The 17,144-nt window shown below is 42.6% G+C and overlaps 2 protein-coding genes across 4 annotated transcripts; one reads left to right on the forward strand and one right to left on the reverse strand.

The window, feature by feature from the left end:
• Positions 1-407: 407 nt before the first annotated feature.
• On the forward strand, positions 408-10,368 carry LOC109513192 (basal body-orientation factor 1). Of its 3 annotated transcripts, XM_019865467.1 has the most exons (13): positions 408-834; positions 1,430-1,670; positions 1,748-1,835; positions 1,910-2,000; positions 2,067-2,132; positions 4,692-4,835; positions 4,918-4,998; positions 5,180-5,250; positions 6,651-6,795; positions 7,761-8,242; positions 8,309-8,413; positions 9,813-9,860; positions 10,037-10,368. In XM_019865467.1, the coding sequence occupies exons 3-13, from the start codon at positions 1,807-1,809 to the stop codon at positions 10,131-10,133; spliced, it is 1,359 nt and encodes a 452-aa protein (XP_019721026.1). In that variant the 5' UTR covers positions 408-834; positions 1,430-1,670; positions 1,748-1,806; the 3' UTR covers positions 10,134-10,368. The 3 variants fall into 3 exon arrangements, with proteins under 3 accessions (XP_019721026.1, XP_019721024.1, XP_019721025.1); XM_019865465.1 differs by having other exon boundaries at positions 7,761-8,413; XM_019865466.1 differs by lacking the exons at positions 408-834; positions 1,430-1,670 and having other exon boundaries at positions 1,731-1,835; positions 7,761-8,413.
• Positions 10,369-10,681: 313 nt separating this feature from the next.
• aldh6a1 (aldehyde dehydrogenase 6 family, member A1) lies at positions 10,682-16,992 on the reverse strand. Its single transcript, XM_019865464.1, has 12 exons — positions 16,861-16,992; positions 16,551-16,592; positions 16,377-16,451; positions 15,995-16,156; positions 15,846-15,924; positions 14,915-15,217; positions 13,742-13,863; positions 13,241-13,430; positions 12,781-12,962; positions 12,054-12,233; positions 11,344-11,442; positions 10,682-11,258 (listed from the first exon to the last, which is right to left on the reverse strand). Exons 1-12 carry the CDS (start codon positions 16,918-16,920, stop codon positions 11,154-11,156), a joined length of 1,599 nt encoding a protein of 532 aa, XP_019721023.1. The 5' UTR covers positions 16,921-16,992; the 3' UTR covers positions 10,682-11,153.
• Between the last annotated feature and the right edge of the window lie 152 nt (positions 16,993-17,144).

Here is a 17,144-nt window from a genome sequence, read left to right on the forward strand (position 1 = left end):
AATGTGGGGGGGGGAAGCCGGAGTACCGAGAGAAATCCATGCCTGCCTGGGGAGAACATGCAAACTCTACACAAGAAGGCCGAAGCCAAGCGGAAACTTCAAAACTTAAGAACTGTGATGCAGATATGCGAACCAAGAGCACATCGAGCTGCCCCAAATTTGCTTCCAACACACAAAAAAAAAAAAAAGTTTTCAATTTTACCAAGAACTAATTTGTCCAACCTAATAGTTTCAACGGCGGTTCAGAATGTTCTCTCTGCTGTGATATTTAGCATTTACAGTTAATTTTAGATACCGTATGTGTCACAAAAAACAATGAGTCATTTTGGTTTGGTTAAAAAAAAAAAAAAAAACCTTTTGATGATACAATGTTGTCTTTGTGCATATCCACTTGTGCACATTCCACATCCACACACATTGTCTGCACTTTTCAATGGATTTGGTCTGCTAAAGAAATAAGCTGTGTTGACAATGTGGCTTGAGGAAATCATCTAACCTCACTGGATTCCCAGATGCATCACAAGAAATTGCTCCTCTAGCAAATACACACGGGTTTCTGTATGAAATGTGGATGCCTCACATAGCTTTCCCAGAATGCCAGTTTTGGCAAGTAAGAAACTACAAAGCTACTGTAAATAAGCATATTTTTCAGCTGTCTGTACTTGACTTGGGTTTGCAATTACAAGTGTTTCAGTCCTCACGTTTATTTCTTTTCTTTGCAGTGGACTAACACAAAACAAAACGGCAGAGGAAAAAAAGCCAAATCTGATCAGTCCATACAGAACTCCAAAAATGTACAGTATTGGACCAAGTTATTGGCACCCGATCAACATTGTAAGAAAAAAAATTGTTTTGCCAGCATGCCATGCTCCTTTAATTTGTGCACACTTTTTGCAACGGTTCAAATGGGGAAAAGGTGACTCGACCTTTGTGCCGCGTATTTGTGTGGACCACACTGAGTCTGAAGAAAAGAAAGAACAGCAAAGAATTTTGAGAGGATGTGAAAAACAAAAGTAAGTAAAATAAATGGACCATCTCAAGGCTACAAGTCAATTTTGACACATCTGAAGGTTCCTGTGTCTACTGTGCGCAACATCATCGAGGCAAAAACCAACCTCTCGGATGTGGACAGAAGAAAAAACATTTATAAAACGTGTCAAAATTTGTTAGAGTGGTGGATAAAGAACCTTGATCCCCTTCCGAATTCAAACTCACTCGCGGGCACAAAATAAGCAAATTTATTGGAACATGTTTTAGCATCAAAGTCTGAGCCAACTAGATAGCTCTTGTGTAATAAACAAATGCCTTTGTTTTTGTTTTGTGCCAAGCGACCAAAACAGCACTTTTCTCCATGTCATAATCTGGACTTTTACATGAGTACTGTACAGGATTGAAATCGGTCATTTTAATTGTTTTACTCTGACTTCAGGGCATATTGTGACAAGCGACCACCACTTCTTCAGGATAGTGTTGCAGAGAAATGTGAGCCTTCTTCGAGGGACAGCGTCTCCATGGCGACACCAGTACACAACTGGTCAGAGCAGGTTGCACAGAATATGCTGGCACCACCATTAGCGTACCTGCACTAGTATTATCGACCGGTTGGCATTTTCAGAAAGAAAAAAAATGCACAGGAAGAAAGTAGTCAAAATGAAAACGACAAAAAACGGGTGAGTGCGCATATTTGTTCTTATTTTAGCCACAATTTCATTACAAAGCTTTACTTGCGCTTACTGCTTCAACTCAGAAAAGGTAAGAAGAGCGGAAAACGGGAGCCTAAAACAGACAAAGACTTGGACCTGGATAATGCCAAAACTAATGTTGCCCGCCGGGAGGTAAGACTCCGGCTAACCGAGCAGACTCTCGCGGAGTATCGCGAGAGCTGCGGTCAGCTGGCGCGTGTCAACAGTGAACTCGTCAGCAAGCTGGCACGCGCGGAGCAGGAAATCCTTGAAGCCACCGACAATTGGCTAAAACGGGAGGCCGCAAAAGACGAGGAGGTAAGTAGTCAAGGTAAGCTAGGTCAAAGTTTATAACATTTTCACAACGCGTTTTCTATTTCTCAGATTAATGTACTTCATGACACACTCAAAAGTCAAGAGGCGCTATCTCTTGAGCAGCAGAACAAACTGGTGAGTCCTGCGGGTGCTTAGAAGCTGTTGAATTTGTTGCCAAAAAATGCTAAATAACGTCGACATTGTCTGATGATGCATAATTACGTAAAACATGACCGACAGAAAAAATGTTTTGAAATTTGTCAATTTGGATTAGTTTGTTTGAGGATCCACAATAATTTGGCAGGTATTCTGTCCCTCTTTTTTTTGACTGTGACTGAGAAACGAAAAGAAAAACGACTAATGGAATAAGGATTTTATTATTTGATTTGAGCAGAATGATCTAACAATAGAACAGAGAATTTGCTGACAACATTTTGTATAAGTCATTTAGAGGGAAAATTTTGTCAGGTTCGAGTACGAACCGGACAATGTTTTTGGATTCCAGAAATGCAGACTCAGACAAAGTGCGAATACAATAGGCTTGATTTGTAAGTGCTGAACAGGTGTGCCTGCTGGGGGGAAACGCCCTCCACTCCAGCTGGGGCTGAAAACAAAACAAACAGAAATGACTTTTGTAGCAATAGGGTCACTTTTCCAAAAGTTTCCACTCAAACTCTTTTTTAAAATGTATTTATTTATTTATTTATTTGCTCGTTGCTTTTTGGAGAAAAAAAAGTTGCTCGGACAAACTGAATATTTGCAAAATTTAGCAACAAAAATACAAAGTTAGCATGAATGGTGAGTGCATAATAACAACAACCACAATGAAACAGTAAACTGCTGCTTTCTTACCAGTCTGAACTCAAGCTCAGCCAGCTCCAACCAAAACCTATTGTACAATAATGTTTTATTGTGTTGTGCAAGACTGAACAAAACAAAGCAGGCATAAAGCTAAAGCAAACTCATATTCCCACCCGGGGATTTGTGTTTATTTAAAACTTTGCGTTGAAGCGTAATTTCAAAGGGGCTCATAGGGAAATGACAGTAACAAATGTCTTCCCCACACCGCAAATGTCACTTTGTCATTGTGAGGGCTAGCAAGCTCTCCTCTGCTAGCCTTAACACTATCAGAAGTACTGGTGTGAATTTACCACCTGAATTACAGCCTTTGTTCCATGTTAATTTATCCCTAACAGACTATTCTTTTTATTTTGTAGCATTTCTCTTGGCAGCCCTGCTTCCAGTTATTGTATGTATATATTCGATTTTTTTTTCACTTAGATTTCAGCCTCTATGGGTTGCCATGGCAATCTAATCTACCCACAGCCTTCAGAATGAGCAGTGCTCATGGATGTACTTTACAGTACAGTATATAGCAGCAAAACGGTTTCTTTAACCGATCACATTTCAAATTCGAAGTCACAAGATCGGCAACCTGGCCCTCAATGATGTCAGCATTTTTCCATTCTCTGATTTGCTGGCCAGAGCAAAGCTTGTTACAACCAATTTCGATTAGGATTAGACATTAATACATTAGATGATCATCATCTCAGGTAATTATAGTGTATTTTATTTACGTTTTATGTTTTTGTCATTTCAAATATTGATTCTGAGCCACTCCGGATCACGTATATGGCATGGTTTTGTGTTCTTAAATTGCAAATTTTTTTCGTAATAGTCTCCACAATGGTTGGTTGCTACCCAATAGCCGTAACTCATACTAAACATTAACCCTTCAGTACGTTTTGCACTCATTTTCACGAGTCCTTTCCGATAACTAAAAGAATGAAGAATCAGACATCGAGCAGCTTTACAAGACAGCACAGCAACATTGGTCCGCATCTGTTTTCCATCTTGCAGTCCTGACTTCATGCTAGTAAAATGGCGGCGGAAAATGAGACACAGTCTGGAAACATCTCCCTTTTGGACATGTATGCGACTGACACGTATGTCAGAAAAATAAATGCCATGTGGTTGACTCAGAAGACGCTGCTTTAGATGTATTTCCGGGCAATAATATGATTCCCCATCAAAAGAGGCGTCTGTCTAAGGGCTTAGACAGCATGAATCTGGAATTTGGATCAATTCAACCAAATTACACGATAACGACTTTTGCAAATGGCGAGGACGCATAGTTTGTGGAATACTCTCATGTCGATCTGACCTTATTTTTAAGATAGCAGTCTGCATTTTATGTGTAGATTGATGCCCTAATGCGGGTAAAAGCTACATCGCTATCTAAAGAAGATTCACTCGGCCCAAAGATGTAATCAAATGGGTGATAACCTCTCATTTAGTCATCATGTACATGTTTGTGGGTGCATCTTTTGCCAGTCTCTTGTGATTTTGGTCACGTTGTCACATTTTTATGCAGTCCTGGTTTCTCTGGTGGTATCTTGAGGTATTTGGTTCAACTGATATAACCTTAACCATTTGCATGCTTCGATCACGGTTGGATCTGGTACCCAGACCTCGTTCCAAAACTTTTGCCACTCATGGGAAGATTTATTTTGCAGATGGGCAGCTGGTTGGTTATAATTGAGGCTGGGGGGGGGAGGGGGTCATTTGAAGCAGGTGTGGTGGCGGAGGGAAAAGATCGAAAACTGGCTTGATAGGGGTAACTCGAGGACCGTATTTGGTCACCCTTGTTTGCGACACATTTTCACATCCAAATCTGTCTCATACTTTCAACAGGTTGAACATTACACACTTGAAATCAGTGAGATGAAGGTGCTGTTCAGAAAGCGAGCGGGTGAGTTTGAGACGATACGGGATGGAATGAGGACGATCGAGGAGTTCCAGACAAGAAAAGCTCAGATGGAGCAGGAGCTCAGCGATGTGTGTAGCAAACCTTTATTTATTTATTAAAATTCTCATTTCTCGTGGCTTTTGACATGTAAATATGACATATACGTTACAGATGAAAAAAAGCATGCAGCTCGCCGAGAAGGAGCACAGGGAAAACCGCAACATGATGGAGTACAGGTTCTTCAAAGAAAAGGTATCACGGCAAGTCGGATGAGACGGTTTCCCAGTCAATTTGTGATTATATTTCAGACGGTTAGTGTATGAACTGGGATCATTTCGATCGAGATAATAGTGACGTAAAAACTTGCTTACCGGTTCATCCCAAACTGATTAAAATACGACTTGGAAGTGATTCAGAGTAAACTTCCTTGCAGGCTCGACTGGAGAAGGATGCCGAGGAAATGATAGCACAGGTGGAGGAGCAAGCCCACCATGAAGCTGTTTTGTGAGTGTGCCCACTGATGGCCTAATTTTAATCTTTTACTGCATGTTCGGAACCAAAGAACAACTACTTGGTCTTATAAATATATAATTTTGAACTCCATGTTGTTTTTGAGCCGCACTGGTCAGTCATGTGCTCGATAATGCACGAAGCCAACAATCACATCCCACATATCCCAGAAAGGCCTTCTTGGAGGAGAATGAGAGGCCCGAGTATGGTCAGTTTGGTCAATGAGCTAACACTGAACATCTGCAAAAACGGACTTGGTCTGTTTTACTCAATGAGAAGTTAAAAAAAAATTATTAATTTGTTCAAAACATACTGTAATGAGATTTGTCCTGCTCATTATCTCAGCAGGAATAGTATAGTAGCTGAAGAGAAAGTGGAGCTCACCATTTCAACATTGACCCCAAAAAAATGATGAACTGGGTAATTTAAAAAAAAAACAAAACAAGGAACAATCTAATTTCAACTGACATGAAGAAAGTGTGTGCCAAACTGGAAAGTGGTGGAGCAAAACTAGCTTGGAGTTGGATAGAAAGCTTTGGATTTCTTTCATGTATAACAACCTATCCCAAAGAATCATATGCAACCATGGGCCACATTTTGCCCACCCTTGCTTTAAACTAGAAAGCTTTTTTTTAAAAATGAATAATACACCTTAGTACCCTCCCGTTTAAAGCCCCCCCACCCCGAATGAATATTATTAATTTTATTATTATTATTCGTATTGGCCCGAATATAAGACGATGTTTTTTGCATTGAAATAAGACTGAAAAAGTGTGGGTCGTCTTATATTCGTGGTCTAGACGTTATACCCATTCACGACGCTAGATGGCGCCAGATATCATTGAACAGAATGCCGAACTTGACTCCCTCAGGCCAAAGTGAACCCCTGTCATGAAGAATAAAAATAAAAATAGCGGTAGCACAAAGAAGAAAAATAAAAAATAGCGGTAAGAAAGAAAAGAGAAGAAAATAATCAAAGAGATAACAGAAAATGGAGAAATGTAGCGACAATCTGGAGAAAAGTGGGTCAAAGATCGGCCAGGTTAACCGGCAGCTGAGGAGAAGTTATGATGTAATTTACATTTCAAAAACCAGAATCCATTCATTTACGAATGTGATTGCACTTTAGTTTACATATTTAAATGTTCAGATATTAAGATTTGAATGAGGCAAAATAACATGCTTTTTCTCTCAAATACCTGCATATTGTTATAATCATTTGTTTCAGATGTACTGTAATTATTTTCTGTATAAAAATTAATTTGGTGTCCAAAAAGTCTTTTTTCAAACTTGAATCTTGAAAAAGAGGGGGTCGTCTTATAATCAGGGCCGTCTTATATTCGGGCCAATACGGTAATTATCCGGCTAACTTATTTGCGCTGGCGGCCCTTCAGACAGCTGGATGACGCCTCGCGCTGCGTCTTCAAGGAGAACGTCCGTCTCAACGAGACACTGAAACACCACATGAAGGAGGCAGAGGAGCTGCACAAAATGGCAGACTCATTGGCGAAGGAAAACACGTCCCTGGCGATGGACAAGGTAACACTTAGGGCCAAAAGGATGGCAAACAGCGCGACTGCTATTATTAGGCAATGCTTTCGATATAAAAAAATGTCTAATTTTTCCAATCGCGGCAGTTATGAAGCGTCTAATTCAGGCGGCTTCTCTCCTTGTTATTTGCTTGTTCTGCTTCTGTGTATTTACTGCGCAGCCTCTCTCCGTGTTCTGTGGTTGTGGTGAGTTTCCACTAGCCTACAGGTTCGGCGGTTTCTCCTAAAACAAATAAATAGTGGCCGCATTCACATACGTCTCCGAGATGATGACAGTAAGTTGTTGGAAATTAACCCCGACTCAGCAGCCAAGCTTGGGATACAATTGCCGATTTGTTTCCCCACCGACACTATCCACAAAATGTTTGTGATATTCAGCTTTTGGATGACATTTTGGGATGAACCGAAAATGCACAGGTGAACTTAATTTGACCTTCTCTTGCGTGTCCAGCCATTCATTGTGTCAGTACGTTTTGCACTTCTCGAAACAAGGAGCTGAATGGCAACATTTACGGGTTTGATCCAAAAATCGACCAAATTTCCAAATACATTCACTTCTTTGCCTTTTTGTTACTTCTCCAGTCTCTCTGTTGCAAACTTCTAGCTCAGTGGTCAGTTCCCTCTTAGTGTTTAAAGCCTTTCAATGGCAAGGTGCTGTTGATCCAATTTCAGGTGTCGTTTTGGTCTCAGGATGTCACATCATGAAAAAAAGGTTAAATACCAATTCTAATAAACAGGAAAGTACAGAAAGTAAAATATTGCCATTCTGTTCCTTATTAAGCGAACACTTAAACTTTCCAAAGTTCAGAGAAGATCGAATTAAATTCACCTGTAAAGGTTCTAGTGCATTTTAGTTTCATCCTGAAATTTCAGCCCAAAAGCTCAATAACCCGAGCTTTTTGCGAGCTGTATCGAGTAAAGTAAAAGGACTTTCTCTTTTGTCCACTCCTTCAGAAGACACTGAACATACTGGCAAAGAAAAACACAGCTGAGTTGGTGGCCCAAAAAGAAGAGTTGACCCATTTGAAAGAAAAGTTAGCTTCTCTGGAGCAGACTTTGGAACATAAAAGAGATGAACAAGAGCGTTTTGAGGAGAAGATGCTGCTCAGCCGCCAGGCCGACAAGGCAGAGTTTGAGAAGCTTCAGAGTGTGCTCTCCATGCGGGAGAAGGAACTAAAGCACATCAAGAGGCTAGCTGGCGCCGTCATGGAGCAGCGCTCTGAGCTGGAGCGCTTCTTCCACGAAGCTCTGGCTCAGGTGAAGGACGAAATAGCGGCCGCTCGGCTTCAGTACAAAAAGGAGGCCCAGCAGGCATATCGCTGGACACTCAAACAGGCCACAGCAGGAAGGATCAAATTCCCGCCCATCCGCACCTTCCAGAACACTCCAGATAGCGCCGACTCGGTCTGCTCTGACATGGAGAAGGCCACACGGTGGTATGTCATCATCCTATTGCTTCTGCGTGATGATTCTTCATCAGGCAACTTCACTTCTTTTTTCAGGATCCATCAACCGGGGGATAAAGTGGAATTTTCAGATCTCACTTGGGAGCAAAAGGAACACGTTCTCCGTCTCCTGTTTGCTAAAATGAATAGACAAAGGCCGAGGTAAATTCATTCTCTTCCTAATTGCTCGTTCATCACTTGTAACCCTAACCCGGGGGTCGGCAACCCGCGGCTCCAGAGCCGCATGCGGCTCTTTAGCGCCGCCCTAGCGGCTCCCTGGAGCTTTTTCAAAAATGTTTGAAAATGGAAAAAGATGGGGGAGGGAAATATATTTTTTGTTTTAATGTAGTTTCTGTAGGAGGACAAACAGGACACAAACATTATTAACGTTTTCCAATGTTTTAAAAATGTGTAGAATAAATATTAAATGTCAACATTTCTGTCAACGAGGATTTGCGTCATAGCCTGCGACACACGTTTCTATTAGCAGGACGGGATGCCAGGCAGGTGGCTGTCGTGAAAAAAAAAAAAAAGCATTTCATGTACAATTCACCGAGGGCACTGGCAAAGAATGGGAATCTGGAGGGCTGAGGGAAGCATTTCTCAACAGTACACGTGAGCTACGATAGTTCACACGCTGCAAAAGTGCGTCCCGTGCCTCGTTCATTTTAGCGGCCGTTATGGCTATTGCTCATTAAGGCATGCATGTGTAAGTGCGTGCGTATGCGCACATGTGCGGTAGCGGGTCGATTTCGGGAGGTTGGTTGATCGAAAAGTAAAAAAGTCAAAAAAGGCTGGGTACCCCTGCTCTACAGGATGCATTGCAGGGAAAAAATATTGAATCGTGAAGGCTCATTGTGTATTTGTAGCCAACTTAGTCATTTTGACAGTAGGCAAATATAGCTAATCTAGATCCATACATCATGTGTTGTCTTCATTGTAAGGCTTACTTAAAACTTTTTAATTTTTTGCAGCTCCAGACATATTTCTTTTTGGTGGATTTTTTCGGTCCAATATGGCTCTTTCAACATTTTGGGTTGCCGACCCCTGCCCTAACCCAAAATGAAAGCATGAACTCAGAGGAACAAAGTGCAACGGCTCGTACATTAGCTCAGGCTGAACTTCTGGCGAGTCCCCTCCCTCTTTTTAATGTTTTTAACAGTCATTTTCTCTGCTTAAGAGGATACCATAAAACATCAGTTCGGCTTCAACCAATTTTCTTTTCCATCCTGCTGCTTAAAACGAGTCAAGAAAAGAGTCTGGGCACAATAGTAAAAATAGAAACAAACATCTGGTCACCTCAATGCGCTTTCGGGCTATTGGCTCCTCCTCACGTGCACACTTAAGTTTATTTAGTCCTTTGAACATTTGTGGTCAGAGAGCTGCTGGAAAAATGATTTGAGAAGGGACTGTTCAGCGTATCTGGACGTATGGCCCGAGATCACATAAGCACTTAGTCCACTGGACGAACGGAACATCTCACGGCAAATGTGCGTGGACCTCAGACAACGAATGCGGAACACAAGGCAATGAGCTGCAACTTTTTATTTCCCCCTGACAGGAGAGCCAACAATCCGGTGGTGTCCTCATCTGACAGTCATGTTGCTGGGTAAGACACCAAATGAAATGTTCCGGAAATAAAAGTTATACTTTATCCTTGCAATTATAAAATCCTGCACAGATTTATTGGGCCTTGCATTCCATGTTTAGCTGCAAAGATGCTGCGCTATGATGAATCTGTGACATTTCCGCATGTATAATGATCATGAATTCTTTCTGAATTAGAGAGGAGCCCTGCGCCCTGTCAACTTTCATTACTCAGGCGCCTAACTCCCTTGGACCCACCAACACCAACTGCTTGGAGGAGAGACACACCACATGATCTTGACGTGGCCTTCTAGTCCATCATTAAGCTTTTGATTTGTTGTCTCTCACTTGCAGGTCTACCGCATTGTTAATGCTATTGTAAGGCAAGGTTGGTTCTCCCTTGCAATATTTTCATCCCTTATTAAATTAAGAGTTGGACACGCCGTGTTAAATCTTTCATTTAGCAGGACCGTTTGCTCTGTATTCTGTGCTTCTGAGTTGGTAACATGAGTTTGAGGAAAAGCCTTTTTTTTTTTCCAAAGCAAATCTCTCACCCCAACCCCGTTAAACATCTTTTGAATTGTATAGATTGTGACTGTCTGGCCCAAATCATCGACCTCAAGAATGTTCTTGTTGAATGAACCCCCCCCCCCCAAAAAAAAACAAAAACTCAGCACGACGATGCACGTGTCCCCGCTTCACAACCCACAAAAATGGCAATCACTCCTTTCCGCTTTGCCATTTTATTACTTTTTTGATTTAGTGACTCTATTTTTTTTAAAGATACATATCGGATACAGTATCTCAAAACAAATATTTTTAGTTGGGCCCTGACTGGTAGCCAATTGCGGGCCATCCTTTGCATTACCTTTAAAAGTTTACCTCCTTGCTTTCTTCTTCATCGACGCTTCATGGAACCTCACCCTGCATGCTGGAACTCGACTGGAATCTTCCCTCCATGTCATGCTGCTTGTCACTGTGAAACTGGCCAGTGACCAATGCTAGCTACTCTTCCCAAAACAGTTCCGGTTCTGCGAGTCACCTACTTGCGAATGGTGAAATCATGGGGATCATTTTTCCATATTTTTAGTTCCTTTGAGGGGTAATGAGCTAGTGTCCCGACACTTTTGTTGAAGTTCTGTCAGCAGGTAGGTGGGCAGTTGACATTTTGACTGGAGTGTGGTGATACATTTATAGATTGCCTGAATGCTATCAGAATTACGATAAAGTCTACTGTTTATTAAGTACCATTAAGTCGCTGAGCAGTCGTCATTTTTCGGAGACGTTTCCAGGTCCGGTAGTCATTATGGGTTACTTAGCGTCCCATTGTTGGCATGGTAACAGCAGGACCCTTGAGTGTCGCATCCTCAGCTTTCCATTGGGAAGTGATGGTTTTGATCTGTGTGTAGAATTGGATGCCCTGGATACAAATAAAGAATATCAGTGTTATCAGAAAGAGTGAGCTTGTTTTGCTTTCCAGGATCGGAAAACATTTATTTGCTTACTTGTTTTCCATAGAAGTTCATGTCCCCTCTGAAAGATCCTCTTGATCCTGTGAAGGAGAACATGGGCAAAGGCACGGGGATGGGAACATTGACTCCGACCTGCAAAAAAAACAAAACTGGTTTACGAACAATTCCATGTTTGAGAGGTTTATAAAAAAAAATCCCCCTGGGGCCTAAATTGCAGGGACAAGCACAAAGATAACTTGCGGCTTAAATTTTGGCAAACACAGTAAGCAGTGACCGGGAAAGGGGGGAGGGGGGCCATGTTTGCTGCAAGTGTAAGAGAGACATGGCATGGGTGGTTAGAGTATTCGAGAAGGCACAAATAGGTTTGGAAACCGTGGATTTTTGGCAAAGAGGATAGAGGGAAAAAAATGTGTGTTTGTTGGAGAAGAGTGGAGCACATGGCCCGCACAGCATTCCGAGACATGTGAACAGCAAACACGGCATGACTGGGCTCCACCGGCAAACAAACAAAGTGACACCCGGCAATGCTTAAAAAAAGACCATCGGAATCCCTCCATTTTTAATAGAACACGTTCCTCTGTTTTGATTAAACTTGGACATCTTGATTTGGGGCAAACAGCTATACTAGACATGGAAAATAATTTTTAACATGAGGTTCTTCCCATTGAAAATATTACACAGCCATGACGATGCGATGAAAATACGTTGTGCTTAAAAACAAAGTTAGCGTCATCCATACCCACCTGGCCCACGTCCACCTCGTGAGTGTATTTGCGAGCCGTGGCGCCATTTGTAGTGAAAATGGCGGTACCGTTGCCATACGGATTGCCGTTGACCAGATGGATGGCGTCATCGAGAGTGTCGGCCTCAAGGACAACCAGCACGGGTCCGAAAATCTCCTCTGTGTAGCACCTCATCTGAGGCTGTGGAAGCAACAAGCGGTTGTGAAATATCCGTCCATTTTTAACAGCGTTTGTCATCATCGGCAAGCGAGCTGGTCGTCGGCCATATGCAGAGCATTTGGACAATGACTATATTTGACCCTAAAATGCTTTTTTTTTTTTTTTGGAATGTCGGAGGTAGTCGGAGGACCAGTGAAAAGTACATGAAGACTCCGCACAGAAGGGCCCAGGCAGAGATACGAAAGCCAGGACCTCTCAACTGTCAGGCAGATGGTCTCTAAGCACTCAGCTCCCGTGCTGCTCCAAAATATCTATTGCAGTGATTCAACCACGGTGCCATGGCCCAATTACTTATTGACAACAAATAATCAATCTCCTGGCATCTATGCCAGCGATAGAAAAGTGTTCAAGGCTCTTTTCCGCTTCACGGCAGCAGGTTCACTTCACTCATATTGTCTATCCACTTTCTGCCATTCATAGAATAGATTTGTGTTCAACTAAAGAGGCCATTGTTTGCCTTGTCTCAATAATGGTCGGAAAACAATGGAATATCGGATTAAATACGTACTGTGACATTGCCAATGATGGTCGGACCCACAAAGTTGCCATTTTCGTAACCCGTTACTTTAACGCGTCGACCGTCCAGGAGCACCTTGGCGCCCTCGTCCTCGGCACTCTGGATCAGACTGCACACTCGCTGCTTGGCCTGTGGAGAGATCAGGGGCCCCACATCCGCACCGGGTTGATCGCCTGAGCAGGCCCCAGAAACAAGCGGTTATAATGTTACACGTAAGCCGGCGCTCGCGTGATGTGGTAGCGACATTCCAAAACATTAGCCAGAAGCATGCAAATAACAGAACAGAAGGGACTGCCCGAGGAACTCCCTCAGAAATTGTACATGAGGGTTTCCTGTGCGTCATATTGGTGAAAATCTTTCCTCTCTATTTCTCCAAGATTGTTATGCTTGGTCAAAAGGCCTCCGGGGAAACCAAGGGGGGTCTGGATAAGGAATTGAACTAGAAGGGTACCTGCATTCACGCGCAGAGCCTTAGTGCGCTCCACAAGCTCGGGCAGCCAGCCGCGAGCCTCGCCCACCAGGATGGCCGTGGACAGAGCCATGCAGCGCTGACCGGCAGCCCCAAACGCAGCCCCCACCAGCTGGTTCAGAGTGTTCTCCTTGTTGGCATCAGGCATCACCACACCGTGGTTCTTGGCTCCCTACAAGCACATGAAAGCTGATTTTTAATTTTACAGTGTTCCCTCGCTACCTTTGCCTTTTCTACTTGTCATCCGTTTGAGTGCTTTGTGATTGTATTTCAAAGAAAAGACATTGCTACTATATGTGTGTACGTATGTCACTATGACACTGTTAATGGCATAATTGCACAGTACTGTCCATAAATTTTGTAAATTGCACACAGCCTCCTTGAAGCCATCAAGACTGGTGTCCGAATCAGGAACGTGTTGTATGAGGCTGCCACCTAGTGTCCATTTTGAAAATGTCATGAGCTCGCCTGTTACACACTCACCATGTTGGACTGCACTCGTTTGCCATTTTTGGAGCCCCTCTCATAAATGTACTCGCCCGCCTGATTGGAGCCAACGAAGCTGATAGCCTTGATGGTCGGATGGTCACAAATAAAGTTCACAGCTACGGTGGGAAGAATGGAGATAAACTTGACAAAGTGACAGCAAACACTACGGCCAATAAAGAGGAGTCATATTTTTACTATACTAATTCAAATTACAGCTGCATGGTGGAATAGCGCTTAGGCTGTCCGCCTCATGATACAGAAGTCCTAAGTTTGAATCTTAGCTTAATAGTATTTGGGTATTCACCTCGTGCTTGCATTGTTTTTTTTTTCCTGATCTCTATTCCAAAACCATGCATGGTGGAATTATTGAAGATGTAATTGTCCCAAAAAATAAATGGTGAATGCTTGTTTGGGCGTATGTGCCCTGGAAATGATTTATGCCCAGTTCAGAGGTGTATGCTGACTCTGGCCCAAAGTTAACTGACATAGGCGACATTTCATCTCTGATATGATGACAAGCACTATAGAAAAGAGATGATTTATCTTACATTGTTATAGTACTATAATTTAATAGCTTCAATAAATGGGAGGGAGGGTGGGAAGCTGTCTGCTTTTTGTTCCCAAGGATACTTAAAGATAAATGGTGTTTCTATTGCATATAAACAAAATGGTTTTGTAATACCAGAGATGGTAGAGGTGCAGGTTTAAGTTATCTTTGTTTTAATTGCTCCATTCCATACTCCAGCGAACCTCCATATACATATTTGCAGTTCGGCATTTGCAAAGATGCAGATTCTTGGGGGCAAATTATTCTCTGTGACAAACCATGCCTGATATTTAAAAAAAAAAAAACTGGCTTAGGACCAACATGTGACATCTTGATGCCAAGAAAACTATGCTGAAATGAGGGGATGCATTTTGGTCAGACGACAGCCTTGTCTGTTCAGAATAAAAAGTGCTTTGACACCATCTTGTGGCATTTACAGGGAAGTAAAAACCTTTTCGGGTGGTCCTCAATTACTCACAGATCTTTGCTATTCACAGAAATCACTATCCTAAGCATTTACTGCTGCGACAAAATGTACTTTGAAGCATGTTCAATTTTTTTTTGTGACATTTTAAAGAATTGGAACTGGAAAAACACATAAACCTGCTGGACAAACTTACCGTCATGTTGCCCATGGATGATGTTGAGGGTCCCGTCGGGAGCTCCAGCATCCTGCAGCAGCTTGGCCAGCAGCACGGCGCACGTTGGCACCCTCTCCGAAGGTTTCAGGAGGTACGTGTTGCCGCACACCATTCCCATGGGAAACATCCAAAGCGGGATCATGGCGGGGAAGTTAAACGGGGCGATGCCGGCACATACGCCGAGGGGCAGGCGGTACGTGTACGTGTCCATGTCCTTAGTGATGGAGGGCAGAGTTTCGCCAAGCATCAGGGAGGTGATGCTGCAGGCGTGTTCCACGACCTCTGAGATCACAGAAGAAATGAACTTTATTGCAGTTCATTCAGTCAAAAGACGTTAGATCGGGGTTGGGGATGCTACAGTCTGTTGTGCACATCATACATCCGTTATCACTAACATATATCAATTTTTCAGACGTGAAGCAAAATCTAACAGCTCCAGCAAAGCAACTCGGATATCTAGTATTCAAAAATGAGTGAAAAGTAGAAACTTTAATCACACTTTTTCCACAAATCGTACGTCACCTAATAGAGAATATTTAAAGACAAATCACTCAAACACCCAAATCAGAAAACAAATTCCCATAGTTACTAACTACTTCTTTATTAGGACCTCCAAGTTGGTGTGTTTTCATCTCATAATATGCTTGTCTGAGATATTAATATTTAGTCCAAGAGCCACCAGCTAAACATAATGACTTCTTCCCTTATACGGCACTAATAAAATCCTATTTTCTTCTTCTGAGTACATTCTCCAAACATAAATTGGAACTCAATTTTTTTCTGAGCGTTTGAGACTGAAAGGTCAAACAGAGAGGAGTGTCCTTTGTTCCGTGTGGCCGACATAACTCATTAACCATTTGTGTAACCAAAAGTTAAAGCCCAGACACGCACAAGCACACGTGTTACTTACGCAATCCTCTGAACACATCCCCCTCTGCATCTCCGAGGGTCTTGCCTTGTTCCACTGTGATGCACTTGGCAAGTTCTTTCTGAGACACAATAGGACCAGTTTGAACTCAGGAGTAAACAGGAGTCACATTATTTAACCCTTTGCCTTACAATGTTGTCCTTGATGAGTTGCTGATAGCGTAGAAAAACCTGCTGCCGAGCCAAGATGGAGGTCTCGGACCAGGAGCGGAAGGCCCTGGCGCAGGAGTCGACGGCAGCAGACATCTCCTGCTGCGTGCTTTTTGGTACACGGGCAATCACCTCATTGGTCGCCTGTGGTGCAGATTAACTGTATGAATATTTGAGTAGTTGATGTCAGCAGGGGCCTTTTAATTCAAGTACACTGGTTGCACCCGGGGCATATTTGCATCAATGAAACTGCAAGTTTGCGGTAAAATTTGTGTGTGTACTGAGAGTATGCCAAAAAAAAAAACATATTAGGCTGAAGTATTAAGATGCCAAATCCATGTTGCTGCTATGACAGAATACCTACAGGATTGTGAATATCAATCCATTCTGATGCGTTGGATTCAACAAACTTCCCATCGATGAACAGCTTGATGGTGGGCTGTAAGGAGAGGTTCATGAAAAAAAAACAGGTCATTTATAAGATATTCTATGTCAAAATAGAAATTATGTGCAAAGCTGTAAAAAGGTGTAAACTGACCTTAGAGGAGGAGTAGCACCTACTGCCAGCTTTAAACAGGATCTGTTGGAGGGGAGGGGGCGAAAAAGGGCAATTTAATGTGAGGCCGTGTTAACATATTAGAAAGTTGACCTGTGCAGCGCACATATCACACAAATATTTGTGAAATGCCAATACCTGTAATTATTAAAATAAAATCACTTTGGAGAGGATCCAAGTGAAGTTAATCCTGTCTGAGAGAGGTGTGTAAACAAGTCTAAGCCCCAATGACCTCAGATTTTGCCAAAGTAGCACGCCCTACTGCGTCAACGACACATGGTTTCAATTTTACCTTTGTCTTGAGTGTTGATCTTAAAGGCAAGGAGGCCATGGCGGAGATGTACGTCCACATAATTTAACTTTCTATTCAGGTGAGTAGAGGATGACCTGAAGACGACCGCGCTCACTTTTCATTTTAAAGGGCTGGGCGGGGCTTATGTAAATTTAAAGCTCACCATTGGTCCAAACTCTGCACCAAAGGCTGTAAAAGGGCAATCTGGTTGGCTGACGTTGAGGAATCCGGTCCAATAATCAGGAGATAATTTGCAAAATCCCGCCTACACAACGGATTCTGAC

This window comes from Hippocampus comes, unplaced genomic scaffold (assembly GCF_001891065.2).
Source record: "Hippocampus comes isolate QL1 unplaced genomic scaffold, H_comes_QL1_v1.1 scaffold443, whole genome shotgun sequence".
Classification (NCBI taxonomy): domain Eukaryota; kingdom Metazoa; phylum Chordata; class Actinopteri; order Syngnathiformes; family Syngnathidae; genus Hippocampus; species Hippocampus comes.